The 12,055-nt window shown below is 29.8% G+C and overlaps 3 protein-coding genes across 3 annotated transcripts, besides 1 other annotated feature; all 3 read right to left on the bottom strand.

The window, feature by feature from the left end:
- Window positions 1–6,545: part of a mobile genetic element that runs on past the window's edge.
- Window positions 1,512–2,929, bottom strand: TVAGG3_0127800 (phage tail repeat-like family; the record flags this gene model as incomplete). Its single annotated transcript, XM_051223813.1, has 1 exon — window positions 1,512–2,929. A coding segment is annotated over one exon (1,418 nt), but the record flags the coding sequence as incomplete, so codon positions are not given.
- A 2,830-nt stretch (window positions 6,546–9,375) lies between the features above and the next one.
- On the bottom strand, window positions 9,376–9,819 carry TVAGG3_0127780 (protein of unknown function, DUF4108 family; the record flags this gene model as incomplete). Its single annotated transcript, XM_001316931.2, has 1 exon — window positions 9,376–9,819. One exon carries the CDS (start codon window positions 9,817–9,819, stop codon window positions 9,376–9,378), a length of 444 nt encoding a protein of 147 aa, XP_001316966.2.
- A 971-nt stretch (window positions 9,820–10,790) lies between these two features.
- On the bottom strand, window positions 10,791–11,601 carry TVAGG3_0127770 (uncharacterized protein; the record flags this gene model as incomplete). Its single annotated transcript, XM_001316932.1, has 1 exon — window positions 11,347–11,601. The coding sequence occupies one exon, from the start codon at window positions 11,599–11,601 to the stop codon at window positions 11,347–11,349; it is 255 nt and encodes an 84-aa protein (XP_001316967.1).
- Between the last annotated feature and the right edge of the window lie 454 nt (window positions 11,602–12,055).

The raw sequence follows: 12,055 nt of genomic DNA, 5'->3' as shown, positions 1-12,055 counted from the left end.
GAAGAAGTCATGACAAAAACATTTACGATGAAGAAGTTTATTTCCTGTGTTGTTGTCAAAATGTCGTGTTGTCACACTTTTTCATAGAAGTTAAATGACCTGGTAGCACATGGTAGCATGGTAGCACCTTCGGTTATTCAATAATTAATTCATAACTACTTTCCTCATTAATCCTGTGTTGTTGTCAAAATGTCGTGTTGTCACACTTTTTCATAGAAGTTAAATGACCTGGTAGCACATGGTAGCATGGTAGCACCTTCGGTTATTCAATAATTAATTATTTTTGAAGAACTGGGAAATAAATTTACGTCAAATATGTAATTTATAATATCTTATGTCGACAGGCTACGTAGCACAGTGGTCAAAGGTGGTGTTATGGAGGGGTCAAGGTCTGTGGTTCGAACCGCGACAGCGCTGTATTTTCTTATTTTCTTTGTTTGTCTTGTTTGTCGTGAATAAAAAGTATCATAAAAGTGCTCTATCTTCCACGGGAATAAATAAAAATTTACTTTATTTCTTCTTTATTTCTTTGTTCCCGTGGAAGAAGGGTTTTTGCTGTTTTTTCTCAGCCGAAATCAACGATTTTTTCATTTTTGGAATCCTTAGCGAATGAGGAATCTTTTCTTTCGTGGAAGCTTTGACCAAAAATATAATTTAGGTGAAGAGGTGAGATTTCACCTGTTTTCTCACCTGTTTTTATGGTAGTAGTGAAATAAAATTTTGTTATCAGTTATTTTATCATCATTTTATTAAGTTCATCTTTAGTTAATAATTTGAATGGATTCGCTAATGTTCCACCTTGAGTCACAACACTTGCCCCGGCTAATTGTGAAGAACCTGGGATAAGTACTCCATGAAATGATTTCATTGGTATCATTAATTTAGAAATAGTTGGCTTAATTAATTTGGTCATTTATGATAAAAATAAAATTGCATAATTTAAATTTTTTTTCTTTCTCATTTTCTCATTTTCTCATTTTTCATTCTGTTTTGGTTTCAGCAACTTTTCAAGTTGTTGTCTTGTCAGTAACTTTAATTTTAACTTTGGATCAAATATTGGGTTTCCATCTTTATCTCTTCCAATAACACCATATGGTAGAATCTTCATTTATACTAAAATAAAAATTTAAATTATGTCGTTTGCTCTTTTGGAGCTCCTAAAGTTTGTTTCACAAACATTGAGCGTTCATTGAACTCTATACCATGCGAATACAGTCATAAATGGTGGCATGTATTCTTTACTTTGTCCCGTTGTTTGTGTATATCCTGAAACGCGATGTGTATGGTTTCCTTCTCCCTGAGTGTCACTCCAGTAACAATTTATGGCAAATTTAACATCATCTTTAACATCATATCCTTTACCTTTTGTCATTCCTGACCAATCCCAATATCTATGCTTATGCCAACCTGCTTGAGATGTGCTTAAATCTATGTAGTGACTGTGTGCAGGTAAATTTTCACCCGTAATTGTTTTACTTCCCCCTGTTTCCTTTGAAGAGTTTGCACAATACAAAAACCTGTCGACTATTTGTTCCCATGCACCAACACCAAACATTGCTTGAGGACCTCTCACATCCATAGATGTATAAATAGAACCTACTGGGTTCATTAAATCAAACATATGAGATATTATAGGATTGTCTCTTTTGAACTTAAAATATAGTGTAACTATTTCGGGTTTCTTCTGGTTTGTGTCAGAATATTTTTTATAATATAATCTTATGTTTTCAGGGTATGTAAAATCTTGACTATAATATTTATTTTTGTCATCTTCATAATAGTATACTATTCTCGTTTTTTCTATTGCATTATATCTTTTATATCTATAATAATCTAAATATAATGTTTGCTTTTTTGGGTCTACATGTGCGTCAACACCATAGTCATAATAATACGGTGCTGGAGCTACGTTAGACAATGTCATATCTACCATTTCATAAACTCTTAAATATTTCTTTTGTTCGTCTCCATATAAGTTTAAGTAGCAGTTGTTGTCTAATGGAACTTTAACTTGTGTGCCATTATTCTTTATATAGCCTACATACATTTCATTGTTATTTTTCGGAATGAGTTTATACCGTATACCATTTCTTAAGGACTGTACAAACTCCCATCTAAAATATTTGTTTTCTTCATTGACAGAAAAGTCGCCAACAATAGTTTCAATATTTTTTGTTCCAACTAAACTTTGGTATATTTCGTTAACAAATGATATATCTGCTTTCTTTGCTAACTCATCGTTAACAAATGATATATCTGCTTTCTTTGCTAACTCATCGTTAACAAATGATATATCTGCTTTCTTTGCTAACTCATCGTTAACAAATGATATATCTGCTTTCTTTGCTAACTCATCGTTAACAAATGATATATCTGCTTTAAGGTCTAAACATTCTGAAACCCATCCTGTATCAGCTTTAGTTTTAAGAATCTTCGATGTCCGTTCATGATACCATTCAACCCTTTCTATAATTTCATTATCTTTTTCATTAACATATTCCTTATCTGCCTTCTTCATTAATTCACTAGCCACAAATCCCTTATCTGCTTTCTTTGCTAACTCATCGTTAACATATTCCTTATCTGCCTTCTTCATTATGTCATTTAGGAAACCTTTTATGAATTCCTCATTTAAATTAAATCTTCCAATCTTCAAAACTTTAGGAAATGCATTTAATGCGTAATATCTTTGTTCTTCTGGTGGAATTGATGTTATATCATCCGTTATTCCTTTAATTTTTGAATTCATAAATAAAATTTCTTTTATATTTGATATCACTGCACCACCTTTGCAAACGAATTCGAAATGGTCATTTTTCAATACTATCTCCAAATCTCCATATTTCAACATTTGCGTTTGTTCTGCCGTCTTTGAATTATATGCATATATGGCGTATGTAATGGTCTGTGGTTGCTGTTGTTTAATCATTTATTACGATTTAAAAATAAATATTTAATCTGTTATCTCATCAGCTATTTTTTCTATTTGAAATTGCCATAATATTTCATTCATAAATTCTAAATCACAATCAAATAGGTCAGTTATTCTAAATTTAATATTTGATAAATCTTTTGAATGAAGAATAAATGAATTCCCGGATAATTGAAACGGATATGATAAAGAAAATATGTTTAAGTTGATGGATAAAATGTTTTGTATTGATGGGTAAGAGTTAGGGTCTAATGTTTGATGTGAAAATCTCATTGGGGTATTAACTTTATCACATTTGATTAAAATGAAATTAGAACCAGTGTCAGAATACAAAACATCCCCAACATCTTTTTCAAAATTTAATATCCCCAACAATGAACGAAGACGAGGAGTACAAAATTTAATTTTCAGCGGAAATTTAATAAGGTTATTTATTTCATCAAGTTCAAAAAGTTTATCAGGTTTTGATTTAAAATTTTCTTCATACCATACGATAAATGATTCATTTAAATAACTTAAAATCATGTTAATATCCCATTTCGTTATCACATTATTTATATACATATCATACGTTTTTAGGTCTACGACCCCGCCGCTATGCGGCTCATGGTCATCTTTAATAAATGATATATAATCTGAAGGGTCTAAAAGAATGGGATTAAATTTACCACTCACAGAAACGAGAGTAACATTATAAATTCCGCTAACTGTTAAATTTAATTCACAGTTATTATTCGAAATAATATTGATAATTGACATTTTTTTATTACGATTAAAAATATGGTAAAGCGTTATTTTCCAGTGATAAATAAAACTAGAATAAGATTACCTCAAGAATTCATAAATTCAACGAATAAGAAATTCATTCATGTTATAAATTTTAGTGTTTTCAGAAAATATGAGTCGATGTCATATTCATCATCAGGTTATATTTCACTTCATTCAAATTTAGTTCAATCAAACCCATATAATGACCATTTCATAAGATTTTCAGATGGTATTAAAAATGTAATTGATAGATTAAAATATGAACAGATTGACAATATCGAATTTTTGGAATTTTGGTTTAAATATCCCGATGGAAAAAAGATTGAAGTTAAAGATAAAGCTGATACTATAACAAAAACAATTACAATGACCGATCCGGATAGTGGGGAACAAAAAGAAATAAAACAAACGATAGAAACTGGTGAAAGGTCAATTATTATCGATTATGATTCAAAGGATTATTATTCGATAATGTTAATGCTTGAATATTAAATAGCCTTAACAAAGAATTTTTCAAGTGATATTTTATATTCATCAACTATTTTATTATAAATATCATTATATGTTAAATGAAGTTCAGTTGTTGTTCCGTTCTTTGATATCTTAATTGTGCTAATATCCTTTATAGGATTTATTTTTGCAACTGTTCCGCAGCATGAAACCTCATCATCTATGAAAAATTGAATCTTCACGTCTGAATCTTGAACATCACAAAGAATGGCGATAATGTGAATTAATGATTCATAAGGTAAAATAATTAAACCGGATTGGTCAATTAAATTTATTATTGAATCATAATTATCAGTTATGATATCACGGTAAATTTTCATTAATTCAGAATTAATGTCTATTTTATATGGCGCATTGCGACTGTAATCGTAGATTCCTGGGTTATCAAGTGGTGGGGTATGTTGGATAAGTGGGAATTTCAACAGGTTCTTTACCAGGTTCAGATAAAATGATTGGGTCTCCATCTTCTTTATTTTCTCTTCCTCATTCTTCGGTAAGTCACGAGTTAATAAATTTGGTTGAGTTGCTGACCTTGTTAATTCAGGACTAACATTAACTTTAACATTTTGAATAATTCGTGATTTATCATCATTTACGTTATAACCAACCGTAATCTCTGCTTTTGCGTTAGTGTTCTTTTGACTAGTGAAACGTCTTCTCATTTATATTCGAATAAAAAAATATATTTAAACTTTTATTTTGCTGGAACTTTTGAATCTATTATTTCCTGTATTTGTTCATGAAGTTGATTTTTAGCATTTTCATCGAAATTAATAGACCGAATATATTCATTAATTGCATTCTTATAATCATTGATTTCTCAAATTTTCTTTTATCTGATTCCTTAACTAAATCATAAGTTAAACCTCGTTGCTGATATAATGGTTTCTTAATTAAATCTTTGAATGCTTGAGATAAAGCACCTGATGCAATTCTTGCTACTATAATTGGTTGGAATTGCTGTTTAAGTTCATCTTTAACATTTGCGAAAACTGGATCGAATAAAGCAACTTTAAAGAATTTCTTAGCTGGAATTTCAGGTCTTAAATTTGCATATTGACCATCAAACTGGTTAGAATATCGTGGTAATCCATCCGGTCCCTCTTCAATAGCATTTAATTCTTCATTGAAGTAAGAATATGGATTATGACGGTATGAATTAATTGGACCATTTTCACCTTCTCCAATGTATTGTTTAACAGCTTTTCCATTTTCATCAAATTGCATAGGATAATGTTCATTATATGCTTTACGTTTAGGATAATCCGTCATTGTTAATTTATACCCATTTATGACTTTAATATTTCCTTGACCATCAGTAACGAAAACTTCATTTATTCCATCAGGTTTTCCATTTGGACCCGTAATGTCTGCTTCGTGTGCTTCCCAATTTGGTCCGTGACGTTTGGCATATGCTTGAGCTTCTGGTAATGTTAAAACGTTTCTCATTTGTTTAACATCCTTTTGAAGACCGGCAACAATGTGGACTAATTCTTTCATTCCGTCTGGAACTTTCATAGTTCTATTATATGCACCCTTTTTGTTTGTTCCTTGTTTTAATGGAACCTGTAGAAGATTTGCAATTTCTGTCATGTTTAATTATAAATAAAAAATAAAAATTAATTATAAAAAGTTATTCGAATTTAATGGAACCTTTATTTAAATCAACTATTATTTTTCCATGTTCTCCTAATTGTTGATATTGTGTGTAAAGTTCATTAATGCTCATTGGTAAATTCACTTGATAAAGCATAACGTTCAACTGTTGACGACTAAAACCACTGAAAATGAAAAGGGTGGACAGGTTTGATTTAATGTTTGTGCTTAATGCTTTAAAGTATTGAACAGCCATGAAGAATGAACACTGAATGTGTCGACATTGAGTTAATAATTGATTAAAATATGATTTCTCATTAGTTATTAGTTTTGATTTCACCGCATCATCTAGAAAAATGAGTGAATGCAAAAATTCTCTATCAAAATTTGAAATAGAAAGTGTTTCAAATAATTCATCCCGTTGTTTATCAATAATTTTATCCTCTAATCCTTGCTTCTTGATTGTATTATATAATTCTTTATACATTACAAAGTTTTTTAAATAATCTTCTGCTTCTTCTTGTGATAAATAAATAATTGGAATTTTGATTAAATGCTTTAAAGATTCAAATGTATCATCTGAAGGTGAACCTGAACGGTTGATATAAATTAACACATGTGAATAGGGTGAAGTGTTAGCAATAATGATAATTTGTTTTAATATCGTTAATGTTTTACCTTTATTTTGTTTACCAATTGCTGCAGTGATTGAATTTAAGTAACATTCAGAATATGGAATTTTCATTAATTTTTCCTTAGATAGAGCATTTCTATTATCACTCAATGCTTCATTAATCATATCATCTACGTATGTATTATATACTCCTGCTAATTCTTCATAAGGGGTGGATGAATTTAAATCCATTTAATCAAAAATAAATTTATAATTTTAAACATTTCTATTCATCAATATTTCATCATATGAACTTCTATACTGCGGTGGTGTACCTGTTGGATGATATTTCAAACCTTCATCCGGTGTCCATGTCCAATATGTAGTCCTAGTAAACCAAACCTGAGGAGGATTTGTCACTTTGAACAGTAAGTGTCATTTTCACCCTGAATGATTGGATAAGCTTTCACTTGTACTGTAACTTGTGAGTTGAAAGTTTCTAATCCATCAAAGAATATACCCGCTCCATCACGTTGAACTGGAATAGTGCATAAGAATGAAGTTTGGTCTTTCCATGTTCTAGCTAATGGTGTGCCATCATCATCATTCAGTGGTCTAGTTAATGAGTCCTCGTATTCTTCGTGCATTCATTCACTCCATCTAAATCAGAAGCTTGAAGCATACGTGTAAAGAATATGTCGCCCACTGTGGTCATCGCTTGATCGGGGAAGTTTCTGGAATCTATAGTGACCTGAAGACCTCGAAGCATTGGATTTTCTAAAACCGTTCTTTGCATTGCATTCTTCGGAAATGTTAACACAACATCTGTAACATTATGAAGAGCGTATGAGAAATCTGAGCTAATACCTTCAGGAGTGATGCAACCTCCATTTAGTGAACGAACGTCAATATGTTGAGCTGGAATCATGAATGGATCTTCCTTACTAAATAAACGTGGTATTGCTTTAACTGATTCTTCAATTAAACCGTATCCTGGTGTAATGCATTTATCCTCTAAAACTTCCATCTTTGTGCATGAAATAATAACGTCTTCAACTGTTGCGTCAGCAGATGTAGCGGCTAAGCTTGTAATTAATTTGGCAGGAAGTCCGATTTGTTGGAATTTGCGATCATATTTATAAACATGATTCATAATCTTTTCATAATTTTCATCAGTTATCTTTTCATAAACGTAATTTTGTAAATCAGCAACTCTTAACGGGTCAACCTGACAAAATACTAAAGTATCCCTGAAAACATAATATTTAAGAATGATTTCACCAAATGATTTAGGATAATCATCGAACGCCTGAAATGCTAACAAATCATTTACCGGAATAATCATATCAAAAGTGACATCAACTTCTTCATTTGCTTTCTTGAAAACTTCTGAAGGGTCAATATATTTACCACATACTGAGTTATCATATTTTTGAACATTATTATATAACGAATGAACAAACTTTTTAACTTTCCTTTCTGATTTTGGTTTATATGTTGCAAATGCGAAAGATTCACGGGCGCAATCCATCTGAAGATAACCAGCATCACCTCTTTCGGTTTCTACTTCTAATTGTTTAAAGCTTTGATTTGATGATTTGTAACCAACGAATAAACGCATGCATTTAAAAGCGGCATCACATGTGAAAGCTTTATTTGAAACTAGAGTTGCTTTAACTTTGCGTTTAATATATGTGTCACCTAATTGGTTCACATCATGAGCCGGATTTGTAATTCTTAAATGAGTTTGTTTATCATCAAAATATGGAGCATCAGAGTCATAGCATGAACTTTCAAGTTCTCTATAATATCTTCTCCATCATTCTTTGCGAATATTTCATTTATCTTTTCGAATGAATGAAATACATTTCCATTAATCGGTTTAGTGTTTGGCACTAAATAGTTAGTCGTCATTTATTATTAAATAAAAAATCAAAATTAAAAGATGAAAATGAATTTTTAATTTTAATGAAATAATCAACTATGGCTGCAGGATTCTTTAAGAAACTGTGGGATAAAGTAAAAAGAGGAGCGCATAAAGTTTGGGAAGGGATTAAGAAAGGAGCAAATTGGATATTTAAGAATAAAGAAGCAATTAGTGACGTTGCTGAACAAATAGCACCTAATGTTCCGGTAAGGGAAGTATTAAATAAAGGAGATAAGGTTTATCGTCGACTACAACCGATACTAAGATAAAAATAATATTTATTTATTTTTCCACTATCTACCCCTATTTTATTAAGTATTCCTTCAGCAATTCCACCAACTGCGTTACCTGCTTGTGCTCCCATCGCCGGATTACCTGCTTTAGCACCTAATACTCCTCCTATGATAGTTCCTGCCGTTTTCGCTACTGGTGCCAAAAAGTTTGCAACGGGTTTAATAATCTTTTGATGAACCCAACTTGCAGCTTTCTTAATTCCTTCCCATAATTTTTTAAAGAATCCTGCCGCCATCTCTGATTTAATATTAATTAAAAAATATATTTCATCACTTATATTCTAATTTTTATTTAATGATAAATGAAACCGATTTTAAAAATAAATGAAACAGAGGAGGAAGAAATAAATGAAAGTGAAAATGTTCAACAAAAAATAAACGTTGTTAAACCAATTACTGAAATAAAAATTTTTTCATCTGTTGATGAATTTAATGACTATTATGCTAATAATAAAAAATTATTTGAAGAATTGACAACATGTAAATTGAATAAAATGTTTAAAGTTGAGGACAGAGTCCAAGACCCGGAGGGTCATGGATTCAAAATTTCAAAAATAAAAGGTGTTGTTAGTTTAAAATCTATTCCTCAATCAAGAATCACCTCATTAATGAAAATTGATGATTTAACAAAAAGAATAGAAATTATTGAAGAGCGAATAAATCAAATTATTGATTTCATAAATCATGACTCGTTGAGCCCGGGTCCTTAAAGCTCAAGGCACAAAGTGCCCAGGACTTAAAGTCCATCACTGAGTTCAAGGTTATATTCATCAAATATTTCATTATTAAATGCAACTTCTGCTAGTTTATTTATTTTTTCAATACGATCATTTGAAAGTCTATCGTTTAATTTTTTCTGAAGTTTTTCATTTTCTAGTTCTGAAACTTTATTTGGATGATATTTAAACCCGTTAAATTCTTTTTCCTCAGTTTTGATCATTAATTTACAAAGAACTTTTGTGGTTGGAATTCGTTTAAACCATTTATCATTAATATTTGTTATAAATTCAATATCTGGAATTAATTCCCAAATTTTTGCATTTTCAATTAATTTATTATCAAATGCAAAAGCAATAGGTTTAATATTAAACTTACCTTTATAATATATACTTTCTACATAATCATCGAAATAAACATCTACTTGTTTAACATTTTCAAGAATTGGTGAAAGAACATCCATTAATTGATTGACGGTTACGAATCTTGATCCACTCATTTTCATACGAATTAAAAAAATAAATTATTCAAAAAATGTAAGACATGAATTTTTAAAGTTTATTTTTCATTCATGAAAATAATTATTTCTAATTTCTTTTACTCTCTCGTACATACTAGATTTGAAGAATTCGGAACTTTTACCATAATCTCCTAAATGTTTTCTTATCCCTAACGTGTGCCAGTTATTATATGAAACTGAATAAACTTTATCTTTATCTTTACACCTTTCATCACTTCCAATATATTTATATCTCAGTTTTGATTTAGCATTTTCATATTCATTAACGTTTAATAATTCACAGTCTTCCTTTTTAAATAATGTTTAAGATATTCAGGATTTAATACTCTACGTTTATATGCTCCTAACTTAGTTCTAAAGGTTTTTCTACAAAATTTAGGAATTCCATCCTCTTTAATGTCATCAATGATTTCCATTTCATTATTTTCAATTTCTTCTTCTCGTTTATGAGGTCTTTGATTATGACTCCATTGATTCCATGAAATTAAATATTCTTTATCATTATATTTATACCTCATTAGCTTATTTTGGCTTTCATATTCATTTAATAATTCACAATCTTCATTTTTAAATTGAAGTTTAACCCATTCAGGATTTAAACAATGTTTAATTAATCGCGGAATATCTGACATCATCTATATATAGCTTCTTTTATAAAAGATAAAAAATAAATTATTTTAAAATTAATGTTAATTTTTTTAATGTGTTTATTTTTTTCATTCATGAATGATAATTATATCTAATTTCTTTTACTCTCTCGTATATACTAGATTTAAAGAATTCAGATTTTTCCCCATAATCTCCTAAATGTTTTCTAATCTTATCGGTTTTCCATTCATTATATGAAACTGTATAAACTTTATCTTTATCTTTACACCTTTCATCACTTCCAATATATTTATATCTCAGTTTTGATTTAGTATTTTCATAATCATTAACGTTTAATAATTCACAATCTTCCTTTTTAAATAAATGTTTCACATATTCAGGATTTATCATTCTGTAATATTGTTTTCCTTTAAATCTTTGAATGTAAACAGGAACACCATCCTCTAAAATTCTATTATCCACTTTATCTGGTTTTACTTGTTGGGTCATTTATGTAAGAATAAAAAAATAAATTATTTTAAAATTAATGTTAAAAATTAATGTGTTTATAAATAAATATATTTTAATGCATCGTCTATATATAGATGTAACAAAAAAAGTCACTAAACCCATCCATATATACTACTGGTAAATTATCAACTAATTTAATGTATTTTTTTTCTGTTATGATAACATTATATATCACACATACCAGATTTTTATGAGTAGGTCTTATTTAGATAGCTAATATAGTTCATAATATGAGCAATAGAAATAAAAAAAGGAAATTTTGTAAATTCGATTGTTTAATGAACACAGAATGAAATAATTTTCGTATAAGAAATTAGATTTGTTAATATACTTAAAGTAACTATATTTCATTTAATTTTTCTTCTTCTTCGAGCCCGATGATTTCGCTTTTGGTTCTGCTTTAGAAGATTCAAGTAATTTTGAAAGATGTTCCATTTCTGCATCAACTGAAGAGGAGTCAGTAAAATTTAAATTTTCAAATTGCTCCACATCCGGACCAGCTTGAACAGCTGCATCAGGTGCTTCATTTTCATGTCCTATGTCAACAATGCCAATCGCTGGAAAACGACTTTCTATGTCTGGAATTGTTGAGCAGCAATTTCCCATTGATGAAAAGAACAGAATGATAATTTTTTTTTCAAAACGGCATTTTGATTTCCATTGATTTGACTTTATAACCTCAACAATAATTATTTACAGTCGATTTTAATTGAAAATTTCTAAATATAGCTCATTTTTAATCGATGAAAGATTTTTTATGTAAAAAACGCTAATTATAATATCAGAAAATATGAAATGGAACATAACCTTGAAAAATGGTCTCTTTCACAGCTTTCTGCTGTATTCTGGTTCATATAGGGAATATCTCCTGATCATCTTGGTTGAAGCAGCAGACATTAGGTAATTACAGTTCATAGAAAATCTATGTAATGTGTCACATTGCGCTTGCCATGACTTTGGTGTAATCTCATTACCTTCATGAAAAGAGTAATAATAGAAGCCAAAGCGGCTCTTTCAAGTATCAAAAGGCCAAAAAGGAGGTCTGTTCTCCAGGTTGGGA

Source organism: Trichomonas vaginalis, chromosome IV, assembly GCF_026262505.1.
Source record: "Trichomonas vaginalis G3 chromosome IV, whole genome shotgun sequence".
Classification (NCBI taxonomy): Eukaryota; Parabasalia; order Trichomonadida; family Trichomonadidae; genus Trichomonas; species Trichomonas vaginalis.
This window is presented reverse-complemented; position numbering and strand designations above follow the sequence as displayed.